General features: G+C 55.5%; 1 protein-coding gene across 3 annotated transcripts in view; it reads right to left on the bottom strand.

The window, feature by feature from the left end:
• Positions 1-15829, bottom strand: part of SRL (sarcalumenin) — a 54630-nt gene that overhangs the window by 25639 nt on the left and 13162 nt on the right. The window contains exon 1 of one of the 3 annotated variants that reach the window (XM_008249591.4): positions 15242-15725. The exons of 1 other annotated variant lie outside the window; for it this stretch is intronic. In XM_008249591.4, the coding sequence (XP_008247813.1) occupies positions 15242-15299 (58 nt within the window). In that variant the 5' untranslated portion in view covers positions 15300-15725. 3 annotated transcript variants of the gene reach the window in all.

Here is a 15829-nt window from a genome sequence, read left to right as displayed (position 1 = left end):
GGAAGGTTCTTGCTGCTGTCATCACTGGGGACAGGGGGAGCCAGTATCATGAGAACCGGGCGAAATCAGCTCTTAGCTGAGTTTAGGACAGTAGAGACCACAAGAAGACAGGACCAGAAGGCTTGAGTCTTCCGGAGTCCGGGGCATCACAGAAAAGGAAAGACCCTCCCGTCCACTGCTCCAAGAAGCGTACAAGCCCTCAGATCCTCCAGAACAAACCTGCCGCTTACCCTGAATTCTCGCCCGGAGCAGGGGGCACCACAGGCAAAGACGTCGAGAACACACAGGCCACTCCAGAAACTCCTGTCTGCCCTCTGGTTTATATCTCCAAGTAGCCTGGACCCCTGGACCTCAGACGCATGGGGACACGCATCCCTGAGTAAGCCAGACTCTGAACTGCACCCTCCGAGGCCTGTCGCAAGCCTGTGTCTCTCAAAACCCCAGCCTAAGAGAGAAGTTGTTCCAGGGCAATGAAGAGGAAAGCAGCTTCCTTCTGCAAGCGCCCGGGCTCTTGTATCCCACGCCATCTACTCAAACACTGGCACCGGAGGCTGACACCTCCACAGAGCCACTGGCTGCTGCGCGCTTGTCCTTTCCCTTGGCAGCCCCGGGGCACACAGAAGGCCCTGCAGGCCATCTCCTCCTTAGTTCCCCCAGGGCTCACCAGGAGAAGGGACGCTCACAGCCAAGGGCCATCTAGAGTACGTACACATTCCACACAATCGCTGTCCCCAGAGTGACGCTCCCTGGCCAGCCCTGAGAGTCACACATGGCCACCCTAGACTGCATCGTAGGAGCCCAGGGTTGGCCTATCCAGAGGGTTCCCCTCAGCACTAAACAAGGCCCAGATCCCTGTGCTGCAGCCCTACCATGATCTCATATTAGTTTGTGGGCAGCCAGAACAAAGTACCAGAAACATAGTAGCTTAGGGAATAGGCATTTAGCCCAGCACTTAAGTCACTCAAATCCCACATTAGAGGACCCGGATTCAGTTCCTGGCTCTGGCTCCTGACTCCAGCTTCCTGCTAATGCAGACCCTGGAGGCAGTGGTGATGGCTCAAGTAACTGGGTTTCTGCCACCCACAAAGACTGGCTTCTGACATCTGGAGAGTAAGCCAGCAAATGCGAGAGACCTCCTCTCTCCCTGTCTCTCTCTTTCTCTGTTTCTGCTGCTGAAATAAATTCATAAAATTTTTAAAGGTTTATTTATGTATTTGAAATGTGGAGTTACAGAAAGGCAGAGGCAGAGAGAGAGAGGTCTTCCATCCTCTGGTTCACTCCCCAGATGGCCGCAAAGGCCGGAGCTGCAGTGCCCTGAAGCAAGGAGCCAGGAGCTTCTTCCAGGTCTCCCATGTGGGTGCAGAGGCCCAAGGACTTGGGCCATCTTCCACTCCTTTCCCAGGCCATAGCAGAGAGCTGGATCACAAGTGGAGCAGCCTGATCTCAAACCATCGCCTATATGGGATGCCGGTACTGCAGAAGCCTTACCCACTACACAGAGAACCGGCCCACTAAAATTTTTAAAAAAAAAATTTTTAAAGCCTCCTTGGCTGGAAATAGTAGGAAAGTATCCCTCACGACTCTGGAGGCCTGAAGTGTGAGACCAAGGTGTCAACAGGGTCATGGAGGGAAGAAGCCTTTCTGCCTGTCTGCCTTCCGGCATTTGCCACATTCCTGGCTCCTAACTGCATCTCGCCACTCTCTCCTCTGTCTGACTGCTTCCCACCTCCCCAGAGACTTACAGCTGCAAAAGGTGGAACACACTTTCACGGGGGTCACTCCCACTGTGCTCCTAGGGCTCTGTTCCTGGTCATGCTACATCTCCAAGGCCATAGGCAGCCATGAGGGGCTGAAGCCCAATAGCTCTGGGCCCATCCGTGGGCCTGGAGTACAGCTGGCCTTGCTATCCTGTCAGGCTGCAAAGAGGCCGGGGATGCTGGTGGTGGGAGGTCTGCCCACGGACAGAAGCCTGTGGTCAGGCAGAACTGCCTCGAGGGGCAAGGTGAGGGCAGCAGCCTGGGGACCTGGGGATGCTGCAGGAGGACAAGGAGAGAAGGGAGGGGGTCAGGGACAAAGAGCAGAGCCAGAAACAGAGGGAGCCAGTTTGCGAACTTCTCTCCGCTGGTTTCATCAGTAATAAAATGAAAAGAACGCCAGCCCTGCTCGCCTGACCCTGACACTGTGGATCAAGGGCCTGCTGCACACCAGGTCAGGCAAGGCTCCAGGGATATCTGGTGTGATTCTGAGAGCTGGACAGAAATGGAAATGGATAGCACATTTCTAACATGAAAATACAGTGTTCCCAAAACACATGTCCACACCAAAGCCTGTAGTCTGACGTGTGCAGCAGCAAGACTCAAATGTCCACCAGCAAATGGATGGGTGGACTAGGAGGGGTCTAGCACATCCTCAGCCATGAAAAAGAGTGAGGCTCTGACCCACGTGTCAACACAAACCAACCCAGAAAACACAGCACTCTGTGAGGGAAGCTGGACACCAGAAGTCACAAGATGTACGGACAAAGGATTTCTTCTTGAGGTTGGTTTAAAAAAAAACCACCACGTGTTGACTACCTTTAATCTAACCACTATTTATCACTGCTTGTTGGCTCCTGCCATCGCTCACCTGGCTTGTTGAAACCTCTGCTTCTACCTCAGCCCCCACCCCCTGCTCCCTATGTGTTCTCCACATGAGAGGAGTGACTGAGTGACATCCCCCTTGCACAGCCCCCCGGTGGCACCCACCTCATACAAAAGGGAGGCTGAAGCCCACATTGTCCTGCACTGCATGTCCTGTGGCCTCACTGCCTCTCCTGCACCACCTGTCTGTCCAGCTGCCGGGACTCGCTCTCCCTTGACCACCCAAGCCCCTCCTGCCTTACTGTTGGAGATGCTCTCCTCAGACAAGTGCCTGACCCACTCCTTCTCCTTCCAAGTCTCTGCTCCAATGTCAGGGCTTCCCTAGCCACCCTACTGGAAACTGTCTCCCAATCAGCCTTCCTCATCCCCCTTCCCTAGCTTACTCTTCTTCACTTCACCTACTGCATTCTCATAAACTATATAACTTATTTATCTTCTTTTTGTATCCCTAGCCCCTAGAATAGCCACTGAGAAGAGATGGATAGATGGAGGGTAGAAGGAAGTAGATCGATGGATGAGGGATGAATGGGTGGATGGATGGATGGGTGAGGGACGGATGGAAGGGAGATGATGAATGGATGGGTGAACAGATGGCTGGTGGATAGGGATGGATGGAGAACGAAAAAATGGATGGATGGGAGATGGACGGATACATAGGTGAATGCATGCATGGGTGGGTGGATGGGTGGAAGGTTGATAATGCCAAGTAAAAAGACCTCCCTTCAACTTAGTAGCAAAGGGAAAGGACCAAGATTGAGAACAGAGAAGTGCCAACAAGCTATGTGTCCTGCAGCCAAGTCAGTTAACCTCTCCAGGCCTATTGCTCACATGACTAAAGTGCCTGAGGAGGGGCCAGCGTTGTGGTGGAGCGGGCAAGCTGCTGTCTGCAGTGCCAGTATCCCATAAGGGCACCAGTTCAAGTCCAGGCTGCTCCACTTCAATCCAGCTCTCTGCTGTGGCCTGGGAAAGTAGTAGAAGATGTTCCAGACACTTGGGTCCCTGTACCCACGTGGGAGACCCAGAAGAAACTCCTGGATCCTGGCTTCAGATTGGCATAGCTCTGCCCATTGTGGTCATCTGGGGAGTGAGCCAGTGGACAGAAGACTTTCTCTGTCTCTCTCTCTCTCTCTCTGCCTCCAACTCTGCCTTTCAAATAAATACATAAAATCTTAAAAAAAAAAAAAAAAAAAAAAAAGGAAAGTGCCTGGAGAGCTGCCTTCCTGGCTTATCATCATGTGATAACCAAATGAACTGAATTGGTGAAATAAAGATTTTCTCCTTAAAACCATCCGGGTCTTACTGGAAGGGGAGGCAAGTAGGAAGGGAGAACTAACAGTCTGATGGCAGAGTCTCAGCACCTAGGTGGGGATGTGGACACGCACACCACACAGTGCAGCAGCCAAGCCAGTTTTGTATAGGGAATAGTGGCTTCGGTTAGGAGGGTGAGGCAGAGCTGGACAAAGGAGAGCCCAGAACAGCAGACTAAGGAGAGAAACTGGTAAATTCTCCCTGTCCCCACCCTCCTCCAGAACACCACAGCCAGGCTGAGTGGCTGCCCATGGAATTCTCTGCCCCCAACCAGCTGCCTGTCCTTCACTCAACATGCTGCCCTGGCTGTGTCAGCGACTGCAGAGGCTTGGAGGATAGGGGCCACCTCTGCCCGTACTGTGTTGCATGGCTTCTTCCAAAATTCATGCCACCCAGAACCTCAGAACGTGACCTTTTGGAAACATGGTCTTTGCTGATGTTGTTAATGACAGTGAGATCATAGTGGATTACGATGGGTCCTAAATCCAGCATCATCCTTGCGCATGAGTGATGAGGGGAGGACACAGGGAGACGCACAGATGGGGAGAAGGTCATGTGATGACAGGCGCCAAGACTGGAGTGGTGAGGCTACAAGCCAGGAAGGCCAAGGTTGCTGGCAGCCATCACACACCGGAGGAGGCAGGAGGGCCTTCAGAGGGAACATGGCCCTGCCCACACCTTGATTTTGGCCCCTAGAATTGTCCAAGAAGAGAGGCTTGTTGCTGTAAGCACCAGATCTGTGAAGACTTGTCACAGCGACCACAGGAAAACAGCACAGGAACCAACACTTGGGCTGGCTCTGGGAAGTTTCCCACAAACTGGTCACCTCTTCCCCAGGCCCCCAGCCCCAGTCCCTGCCCCATGTCCTGAGATCCCCATGCTGTAGAATGAGCTCGAGCCCCACCCCAGCCCTCTTCCTCTGGCTGTTTATTTTTAGCCCTGATCCCACCTGCCTTATATGGTTCTTAGTGCCTGTCAAGAGCACAGCCATGTCTCCTCCTGGCTGTCAACTCTTGGAGGACAGAGAACCCTAAGGATCCCCACAGCCCAGAGCAGGAGCAGAAACACTGTTGGACACCCGGGTTGTGTTTGAGTCCTGTTATTTGAGGAAGCCGGTGTGACTGTCAGGTCGCAGCATACTTGTAACACTGAGACCCTGTCACTGCTGTCACAGTCCTCTTAACCTTAAACAGTATCTGATATCAAAAAATATTTTAAGCATCCGATAACCATTTTCTTATTTTAGTCATGCAACAGCCCTGTGCTGTAAATAGGACAAATATTATTTCCCATACTGTATGGGTGAAGAGACAGGTGCAGAAATGGTAAGAGGTTTGGTGGCTCACTTGTGACAAAAATTAGTGCTTGCTCTGTCCCCAAGTCCTGGTGCTCCCACTCCACCCCATGCTGGCTACTCTGTCTTCATGTGGGCAGCTTCAAGTGAGGAGGAACTTACAGCCTGATCACCAAGTTGAAAAGGCAACTGAGGCAGGAAAAGACAGGAGAGGGGGCGGATTTACCACTAGATTTCTGTTTACCCACGCTCAGTCCACTGGGAACCTGAGGCCAGGATGGTCTCCCACAGGCCAGGGCAAGTGCTTGGCAAGACCCTTGCCCAAATTTTTCCAGACCCCTTCCCAGGTCCCAGATAGCACTACTGATCCCTTGACACGCCCCGCCTTCCCAGTAAGTGCTGGAAAGATGCATAATCCACCTGACACTTGAACAGAGGTAGGAGGAAAGGCAGGGAAGCTAAGTGAGCAGCCACTGGTGAGAGTCCCTCTGGTGGACACAGGGGAGGGGCAGAGGACAGTGGAGCCAGGAGCTTAGCACGGAGTAGTTGGGATGCTCATCAGATCTGCCTGCCAGGGAGTGACTCTGCACAGCCCTTAGCTGTTGCCATCTAGGGAACATCCTATGGGAGATGACTGAGCCGGCCCAGGTCCTAACTGAATGGCCATTTGGAAGAGGCCCAGGGCCCACAGTTTTGGCAGTTATTGGTGGGGGAGGGAGGAGGGGGCTCCCAAACCTCAGGGCTCTCCCCTGGCTTGGCTTTGGGCTGAGCTCCCAGCACAACCCACTTCCTGCAAGCCCAAAACTCCAGGCCAGGATTTGTCTGCACCTGTTTGAGTTCAGGGTGCAGTCCCTGCTCTAGAGGGATCCAAAAATAATTCAGAGGGAATGGTGCAGGGACCAGCCTGAAGAGGAACGGGCTAGAGGTGGCTGGGGCCTGGGGAAAGAGACACTTGTTCCCAACTGGCCCCAACCCAGCAGAGTGCCCTCTCTCCCCCAGACATGAGCCCCACATCATAGCCAGGGCATGCTCTGTGCTGTCCCACCCCCTGGCTTTAGGCACTGTCTTCACATGTCTCTACACAAAGCATCTGCTCATTCATTAGACATTGTTAAATGCCATCAACAAGCCAGGCATTGTGCTGTGCTAGTGATGCAGTGCAGTGTCCCCACCTTGGGGACACCCCCAGAGGACTGTAGTGAGGCAGTGCAGTGTCCCCTTATCTGTGAGGACACCCCCAGAGGACTGTAGTGAGGCAGTGCAGTGTCCCCACCTTGGGGATAACCCCAGTGGACTGTAGTGAGGCAGTGCAGTGTCCCTTATCTGTGAGGACACCCCAGAGGACTGTAGTGAGGCAGTGCAGTGTCCCTTATCTGTGAGGACACCCCCAGATGACTGTAGTGAGGCAGTGCAGTGTCCCTTATCTGTGAGGACACCCCCAGAGGACTGTAGTGAGGCAGTGCAGTGTCCCTTATCTGTGAGGACACCCCCAGAGGACTGTAGTGAGGCAGTGCAGTGTCCCTTATCTGTGAGGACACCCCAGTGGACTGTAGTGAGGCAGTGCAGTGTCCCCATCTTGGGGACACCCCCAGATGACTGTAGTGAGGCAGTGCAGTGTCCCCTTATCTGTGAGGACACCCCCAGAGGACTGTAGTGAGGCAGTGCAGTGTCCCCACCTTGGGGATACCCCCAGAGGACTGTAGTGAGGCAGTGCAGTGTCCCTTATCTGTGGGGACACCCCAGTGGACTGTAGTGAGGCAGTGCAGTGTCCCCACCTTGGGGACACCCCCAGAGGACTGTAGTGAGGCAGTGCAGTGTCCCCTTATCTGTGAGGACACCCCCAGAGGGCTGTAGTGAGGCAGTGCAGTGTCCCCACCTTGGGGATAACCCCAGTGGACTGTAGTGAGGCAGTGCAGTGTCCCTCATCTGTGAGGACACCCCAGTGGACTGTAGTGAGGCAGTGCAGTGTCCCTTATCTGTGAGGACACCCCCAGAGGACTGTAGTGAGGCAGTGCAGTGTCCCTTATCTGTGGGGACACCCCAGTGGACTGTAGTGAGGCAGTGCAGTGTCCCCATCTTGGGGACACCTCCAGTGGACTGTAGTGAGGCAGTGTAGTGTCCCATCTTGGGGACACCCCCAGAGGACTGTAGTGATGTAACACAGTGTCCCTCATCTGTGAGGACACCCCAGATGACTGTAGTGAGGCAGTGCAGTGTCCCCATCTTGGGGACACCCCAGAGGACTGTAGTGATGCAGCACAGTGTCCCTTATCTGTGGGGACACCCCAGAGGGCTGTAGTGAGGCAGTGTAGTGTCCCTTATCTGTGAGGACACCCCAGAGGGCTGTAGTGAGGCAGTGTAGTGTCCCATCTTGGGGACACCCCCAGAGGACTGTAGTGAGGCAGTGTAGTGTTCCATCTTGGGGACACCCTCAGAGGACTGTAGTGAGGCAGTGCAGTGTCCCTTATCTGTGGGGACACCCCAGGGGGCTGTAGTGACACAGAAGTGTCCCTCATCTGTGAGGACACCCCAGTGGGCTGTTACTGAGGCAGTGAAGTGTCCCCATCTGGAGAGCACCCCTAGTGGACTGTAGTGACATAGCAGAGTCCCTTTTCTGTGATGACACCCCCAGTGGACTGCAGTGAGGCAGTGTGGTGGCCCTCACCTGTGGGGAGATGCCCAGAGGATGCCTGACACAGCACACAGCATCAGACCCTGTATGCACTAGCTGTTAACATTATACACATACCTATGGTAAAGTTTAATTTTTAAACTAGGCACAGTAAGAGACTGACAACATAACTACAATCAATTAGAACAATTATAACAATATACTCTAACAAAAGGTACGTAAAACTTATGAGTGGTTTCTTTCTGGAGTTTTCCATTCAAAATTTTCAGACTGTGGTTGACTGCAGGTAACTAGAGCTATGAAAAGCAAAACTGCAGATAAGAAGGGCCAGCGTTGTAGCGTAGTGGGTAAAGCTGCCACCTGCAATGCCTACAGCCCAGATGGGCACCAGTGTAGGTCCCAGCTCTCTACTTCCAATCCATCTCCCTGCTAATGGCCTGGGAAAAGCAACAGAACATGGTCCGAGTGTTTGGGCCCCTCCCACCCAAGTGGGAAACGAAGATGGAATTCCTGGCTCTTGACTTCAGAAGGGCCCAGCCCTGGCTATTGCAGCCTTTCTGGAGTGAATCTATGGACGGAAGATTCTCTCTCTCTCTCTCTCTCTCTCTCTTCCTCTCTTCCTCTCTTCCTCTCTCTGTAACTCATTTAAAATAATTAAATCTTGGGAAAAAAAAACCCTGCGGGCAAGGAGGGACCAATGTACAAGCAAATGACACAAAAGCACAGCCCCCTGGTCGCTCAGAGCTGAGAGCCCGGTGTTCACCCCTTCCTGCACGGCGAGCTGGAACCCTGCCCCTGCAAGACTGACCTTCCCAGCCATCCTCTGAACCAACCAGAGCGTAGGCTGCCGGCGGGTGTAGTTCCATTTTTTTTTTTTTTTTTTTCAGTGCGAGTCATCTTCCTAAATAGAAGCGCAGCTCCAGAGGCAGAGACACAGCCCATTCCTGCCTGCACCATGCAACCCGGCCAGGACCTTGCTGAGCCCACCAGGCCTCGTGCTGCGCTTGTCAAATGCCCCACTCCTCTGAGCCCGCGTGCGTGAAGCACCCAAGTCTGGGTCCCTTTCTTTCTGATCATATCCTGTCCCTCACCCTAACCCAGGTCCCTCCTGCTTTCCCTGGCCCAAGGGTGTGCTCCCCAAGGGAGACTGTACCCACATTTCTTCTGGACTCTGCGCTGAGTGCCTCCTCTGCCCAGGGCAGGCCACACAGCCTGCACTCACTAGGTGTCTAGAACACTTCGCACTGCAAGCAGTCAAGGGCTCGGGAGGTTGTGAAGAAGGGCCCTGGGAAGGGAGGGGAGGAGAAAAGCCCCTAGGATGCAGGGAGCCTGGCACCAATACCCCCTAGAGTGCTCCTGGGCCCCAGCACCTGCAGCTAGATGCAGTATCAGTGACCACACTTTCCCTTGCTCCCCACTGCATGACCTGAGCAAAGACAGGCTCCTGGCTCCTGCCATGGCCTCACAATGCCCTTGGAATCAGCCCCCAGGGAGGCCCTGGGCTACCTCCCCTCCCCTCCACACCACACCACACCAGAACCAGCACCAGCACCAGCAAGGCCCTGGGCCGTGAGGCATCAATGACTGATCTCCTAATAGCTGGGCACTTTAATTCTGATTAAATTAATCTCTTTTTTTGGGTGGCTTTATAAATTGAATGATTCATTACATTCTGATTTAATTATATTAATTAGGTTTGGTGTGTGATTACATTTAATTCTGATTTAATTCTGGCCTTTAAATTTCACTCTGTCACCCAAACTCCCAGCTCAGGACTGGCTGCTCTAGGGGTCTCTTCAGGGAGGGAGAGGGGGTGGCAGGTGTGTCCCTGGGGTGGGAGGGCACCTGGGACCTTGACTCTGAGGGCTGAGGCTGAAACCAGAGGGAATAGAACTTCCTGAACCCTAGAGAAGCAGGGCAGACCAGAGCATGCGCCTGGCTCCAGAAACTCAGCTGACCCCCTCCCACCCCCAGGCCCCACTGTGCCATCTGCCTCCTTCGTCTCCTGCTGCCACGCCAGGCTGGGGCTGAGCACAGGGGACTGGGACCTCTCCAGCATGGGGCAGCTCAGTTTGGCATGCCTGTGTTCACCATGGCCATCATTCTTCACTCACTCACCCTCGCAAGACCAGGCAGAGAACGCCTGACTCTACAACTGAGTCCCTCTGCCCTCAGAACCCCTGGACTATCTATTGCCTCCACGCTGTGACTCAGGGACTCTGAGTAAGACCTTGCTCACCAAGCAAATGAGCAGTTCCTCTTCGGAGATGCGTTCTTTGAGCTAAACTCCTTTGACTCCTTTACAACAAGGGATTTGTGCAAGAGCTGGTCTGAGCTCGAGCATCGGCCCTCCATTTGGGCGGGTTTCAGAGCCTTTCCTGACGGAGCTTCCTGGTGGCAGAGTGGAGGACACAGTAGGATGCCGGCATGGAGCACGAACCTGGGATACGAACTGGGTGCAGCATGGGGGAAGTAGAGGGAGATACCGAAACGGAACCCAGGAGCCAGACAGGGTGGGTGCAGAGTCTGGGGCGGGGTTTGAGCAGAGGGGGGAGATAACACACGCCAGTCCACCAAGCAGCTCTTCTCCATTGTCCCCCTCACGTGAAGTGAGTCCCCCCACCCCTGGGCTGTGAGAAGTGTGCAGCCCTCCCAGGAGACCTGAGACGGGACTCCTGCCTCCAGTCACAAGGAAGGATGAGAACGAGGCTGGCTACTGTGTTACTCAGGCCACGTGCCCGCTTGTGTCCTCTGCACTTAACAAAACTAACGCTGATGCAGTGAAAGGAGGGATTTACCCACTGCAGACTTTTGGTGAATGAAGGAGGGTGGAGCTAGGAGGGGAACTCTGCGCCTGTTGTCTCCAGCCTCCTGGCCTGCGACAGCAGCTCCCACCACTCAGAGGGATGAAGACAAGGATGTACACTGACTTCACCTCCAGCCTCCCTTCTCCCTTTGCCTGATGTCACTCCAGCAATGGAGGCCAGGGAGTGGGCCTGGTGCTGCCAACACCACATGACTCAGGGCAACAGGCCTCTCTTCCTCCTTACAGGGTCCCTGAGACAGCCGCTCTGCCCTCTGTGGCAGGACCCAGTGTAGGCTGGGGTCCCCCGCCTCAGTCCTGCTAGATGGTTTCCGAAAGCCCTCCACGCTTACCTGCTGCCCACAGAATAAAGCACTCCTCCTCCTCAACCCAACTGGCCAGGCCTTCACGCTTCAGCCCCAACCTGACCTTCCAAATCAGACCCTATTGCCCCCACTTCTATCTGCCCAGCCTCGCCCAAGCCAGACAAGGCGACCTCTCCCAGATCTCGCTGGAGCCCATTCCTGTGACCTTGACTCTGCCTGTTCCCTGTATGTGGAATTCCATTCCTGTGTCTCTGCATCTAAATCCTCCTTTCCCCAAGGCCCAGATCAAATATTCTCCGCTCTTTTCCCCCTCTGCTGCCCCCACACTGGCCGAGGGCCTTTCTAGATGCATTTGCTCACTCCAGGCAGACTCCCTACCTCCTCTGGGGCCCCTGCTGTTGCTGAGTCTCTCTTACTCCCACAGATGCAACCATGAGGAAGAAGGAGCCCCTCCCCTACTGGGCTGCAAGCACAGCAGGGACAGAAGGCCTATCCGAATTCTCCCGGTGTCCCATCCGAAAAATCACAGGGACACAAGACAAACGGGCTGAGCTCATGACTGACAGAATGCAATGAGGTATTTGAAGGGTCTTTGCAGCATATGCATGGCAGGGGCCACGCTGCGAAGGGCCAGATTTGGGTTTGGAGCAGGGACTGTGTCTGGGAAAGGGCTACGCCAGGGTTCTCCATCCAGGCAGCTACAACCCCACCCATTCCCACTCTCATTCCAGCCAGGACAGACAGCACCTGCCCGATCCTTGGCCCCTGGGGCCAGGTCAGGGAATAGAAGCCCTGCCCAGCCCCCTGCTTGGAAGCTACTGGCTTCGTCTGGACCTCCGTTGGGTCTAACTAGGCAAAAGCACTTGCAAGGGAGTAAAGAGACCTGGATTCCAGCTCTGACCTCCGGGAACTAGAGGTCTGACCTTCACTCTTTTTTTTTTTTTTTCTCTTTTTTTGATAGGCAGAGTTAGACAATGAGAGAGAAACAGAGAGAGTTATAAACAGTGAGAAAAGTCTTCCTTCCATTGGTTCATTCCCCTTATGGCCACCACAGCTGCGGCCGGCACTGTGCCGATCCGAAGCCAGGAGCCGGGTGCTTCCTCCTGGTCTCCCATGCGGGTGCAGGGACCCAAGCACTTGGGCCATCCTCCACTGCACTCCCGGGCCACAGCAGAGAGCTGGCCTGGAAGACGAGCAACTGGGACTAGAACCCGGGGTGCTGGTGCTGCAGGCGGAGGATTAGCCTAGTAAGCCACAGTGCCGGCCTGACCTTCACTCTTAACACCCAGACATGGGCCAAAACCAGCATTTCCCACACTGGCCCCACAGGCCACCAAGTAAGGCCCTGTTTGGTGGTGGTGGTAGCTGCACCCACTTTGTATCCCAGGTTAGCTCCGGAGTTCCTATGGAAAATCGGTACCAGATGCTCCCATGGGCTCACCCAGCTGTCCCAGCCAGGAATCAGGGGACTGGCTGCAGATGCGGCTTTAGGGGACTGGAAAGACTTCTGGGGTCTGTGCTCTCAAGACCCCTGACCCACCACCTTCTCTGAGCAGCCCTCCCCATTATGCATGGGAGCAGTGGGGCTGCCCTGCTGAGGAAACAGGACACTGGCCTCCTTCTGGGAATGGTAAGGTGTGGGGAGAGGCTTCCTGAAAGTCAGCCTTCACCCTCCTCTCGCATGGAGGGGAGGTCAGCCCTGGACTCTCAGACGGGCACCCCCAGCTGCATTCACCCTTGCATGGGAAGCAGGGTGGGTAGGCTGCAGCTGACTGGCAAGTCTGCATCCCAGGGCTGGCTGGGTGCACAGGAAGATGAAGTGGGAACAAGGTCTCTAGTCTCTGTATCAGACAGCAGGAAGGACAACAGGAAGCAACGGTATCCCAAATGCAGACTTTAGCAATGAGCACCTATGGCTTAAACCCAAAGCAATGCTTCCCTGGCACCCCCATCCTCTGGGGGGCCAGAGGACCGAGAGCATCACTCTGCGCCCAGCAACCACAGCAGCTTCCGCTGAGCACCGGGTAACAGCCACCACAGGCAGGGCCTGGCGGGGAGAGGCAGGCGAGGGGAGGGAAAGAGACCCGCGAGGACAAGGGTAGCACTGGCCTGGCGTGGCTGTGGCTGACTCCCTCTGTTCTCCCTGCCTTGCCCTGGACAATGAAGTCCCAGATCCAACCACCTCCAGGGTCCTTCCCCTTGTCCTTCACGGGGCTGATCCCCAAGTGAGATTCGTCCAGAGAACCCTGGTAGGGACAAAGGACTGGGGGCGGGGGCACAGGTCGGGGGTGGAGACCAGGGAGGTGTCTGGTGACAGCCCGGCTGCTTCACACAGGTCATGGCATGGGCACTTGTGACTGATGGCAGGAGAAGGAGTGGCCTTGGTCTCATCACAGGGAGAAGAGGAGGCTGCAGAGTCTACCACCCTAGTCCAGAGGGACAGGAGAGCAGTATGGGAGAAGAAAAGAAAGCGCAGCTCTGCCCAGAAGCCCTCTCCAACTGGAAGCTGGGGGTAGAGAGGTGGGGGTAGAGAGAACAGCTGCTGCCCAGCCGAGGGGCAGGCAAGGCAGGGAGGGCGGTGAGGGTACAGCACGGGGTGGGAAGAGGAGTTCAGTGCAGAGACGCTGCCTCTAAGAGTCAGGTGGACTACCCAGGACAGCACGGCTGTGGGCAGGATGTCTTTACAGGGCATGGGGGAACAGCCCCTGTGGTTTGGAACCTCCCGGTGGGTACGGGAAGAAACCATCTTTGGGGTCTGCATTCTACAACATACAGAACCATGATCAAATCCACAGCCCAGAAGTGGGGAGGGAGGGGGCTCCCACACTGAAGCACAGGCTGGGGTAGGCACAAAAAGGTCAGGGAGCCACAGAGCACCTGCCGACCCCTCTCCCCATTGCAGAAGGGCCCAGCAAGGCCCATGGATAGGCCCGATGTCCAGTTGCCTCAGTGGCAGGAAACATAAAGGATGTCCCTAAAAGGCTAAAAATTCTTGGGACCTGCTGTGTGGAAGCCCAAATGAGGTGGCAGCTGGGACCAGCCTGCGGGGGAGGGGGTACAGGGGAGAGGGTGGCTGTGGCTCAGGATCCAATTACACTGCTGTTTCCATACTTAGCCACCTGACAGCCGCTTGGAATACTCACCACTCCAGCCTGCAGCCCCACAGGGCCCAAATTAACTCAAGGGCAGACAAGGGCAGGGCCCAGCAGCACATGCAGTGGCCGGAGCCCCCAACTCACATCCCTAGCCACCACAGAACAGCTTCTGCTCCTGCCCATCACCCCTCTCCTGGCTGGAACTACACCCTGGCAGCACCCCCTTCTCAAGAGACAAAACCTCCAAACAAGACAGACTGGGACTCTAGATCCACGTGCAAAGACTAAGGGCTGAGCCAGGTGACAAAGTGGGGAGCCCTTGATACCTAGGGGATCCCCAGAGCACCTCCCCCAAGGGAAGCCAGCCCTAGGAGTCTTGCAAGAGAGGTGGCAAAGTGATCTAGTGTCCCCTCGACAGCCTATAAATAACCCCCAGGCTGCAACCCAAGCCACCTCTGCTGCACAAAATGCTGAGATGTCAAAGGAGAGCCTGGGCAGGCAGAGCCGAGCCCCCTTCCCAATGAAAGCCCCGCTCCTCACACAGGCTCTGCTCCAAAATGGGCCCTACTCCTCAAGTCCATGTCCAGCTGTTTCTAGCCCAACCCCCAGCCCTATGCCCAACCATACCCCAAAGTGACTCCAACTCTATCCCACCATGCACAAAATGATTTCCAGCTTTGACTACCACATCCCTGCATCCTCAGTTACTCAGACCCAGGTCTTCAGGTGGGGTGAGGCCCTCCATCTGTCTCCCGCGGGGTGCGAAAGTCACCCAAACGACCTGCAGCTCCAAGTGTGGGTTTGTCTGGTCTATCTTGGAGGCTCCTCTGGTCTTGACTTTTGGGGAACTCTTTACTGGCATCTGCCAGCCAGACTCTCCTCTCTCACCCCTGGCCCAGGCCTCAGGCCCACACACCTCTCTCCACTGCCTTTAGCCTCCCTAAAGCCCCCCAGCTGCTCTCCAGTTCGGCACCCTGCTCTTCCTCCACGGCCCGGGGACAAGAGAAGGGTACAAACACCAGGATCAGCAAGGAGCAAAGCTGTGCCTTCAGGCTCACACTCCCCCCCACCCCACAGCAAACAGAAAGCCTGGGGGGAGCACTGGGGGCACCATCTGGGCCTGCCTGTGCAGGGTCGGGCATACCTGCTTGTCCCGAGAGCAGGAGCGAGGCCACAAAGCAGAACAGGAGCAGCGCCCTCATGGTGACTGCCAAGAGAACCCAGCTGCTGCTCGCCTCTATTTATACGGTGGGCGTGGGTGGCAGCAACAGGCTGGGGGGCGGGAGAAGGGTCACACAGTCACTAGGGCAACTGGGCGGGCGTGATGGGGAAGAAGCCCAGACCCCGACAGGCTGCACACAGGCTTGGCTGCCGCTGTCGCAAGCCCAGCTGCCAGGCCCAGAAGGCAGGGCCCCGGCTGGATTGGCTCCCCCCACCTCCCAGCAGCTCTCGGATCACATGACCTGGAACACAGAGCAGGGTAGCAGAGATAAAGTGGGGCACCCCTGGGAGCTGGGAACCCGAGTCTTCCCAGACCTTGCACTATCTTGATCTAAAGTCTGGGGCAGGACAAGGACCGGGACAGGCCTCCGACTGACACAAGCTGCAGGTCAGATCAGAAGAGATCCTACCTGATAGTGACTGATAGGAAGCCTTGCCAATGGCCAGTTAAGGAAAACATGCGACATCTGACCTTTGAGGTGCAAGGCCGGGAGCTTAGGCTTCCAGGGGC

This window comes from Oryctolagus cuniculus, chromosome 19 (genome assembly GCF_964237555.1).
Source record: "Oryctolagus cuniculus chromosome 19, mOryCun1.1, whole genome shotgun sequence".
Classification (NCBI taxonomy): Eukaryota; Metazoa; Chordata; class Mammalia; order Lagomorpha; family Leporidae; genus Oryctolagus; species Oryctolagus cuniculus.
Note: the sequence above shows the minus strand (reverse complement) of the source record. Positions and strands in the feature narration are given on the sequence as shown.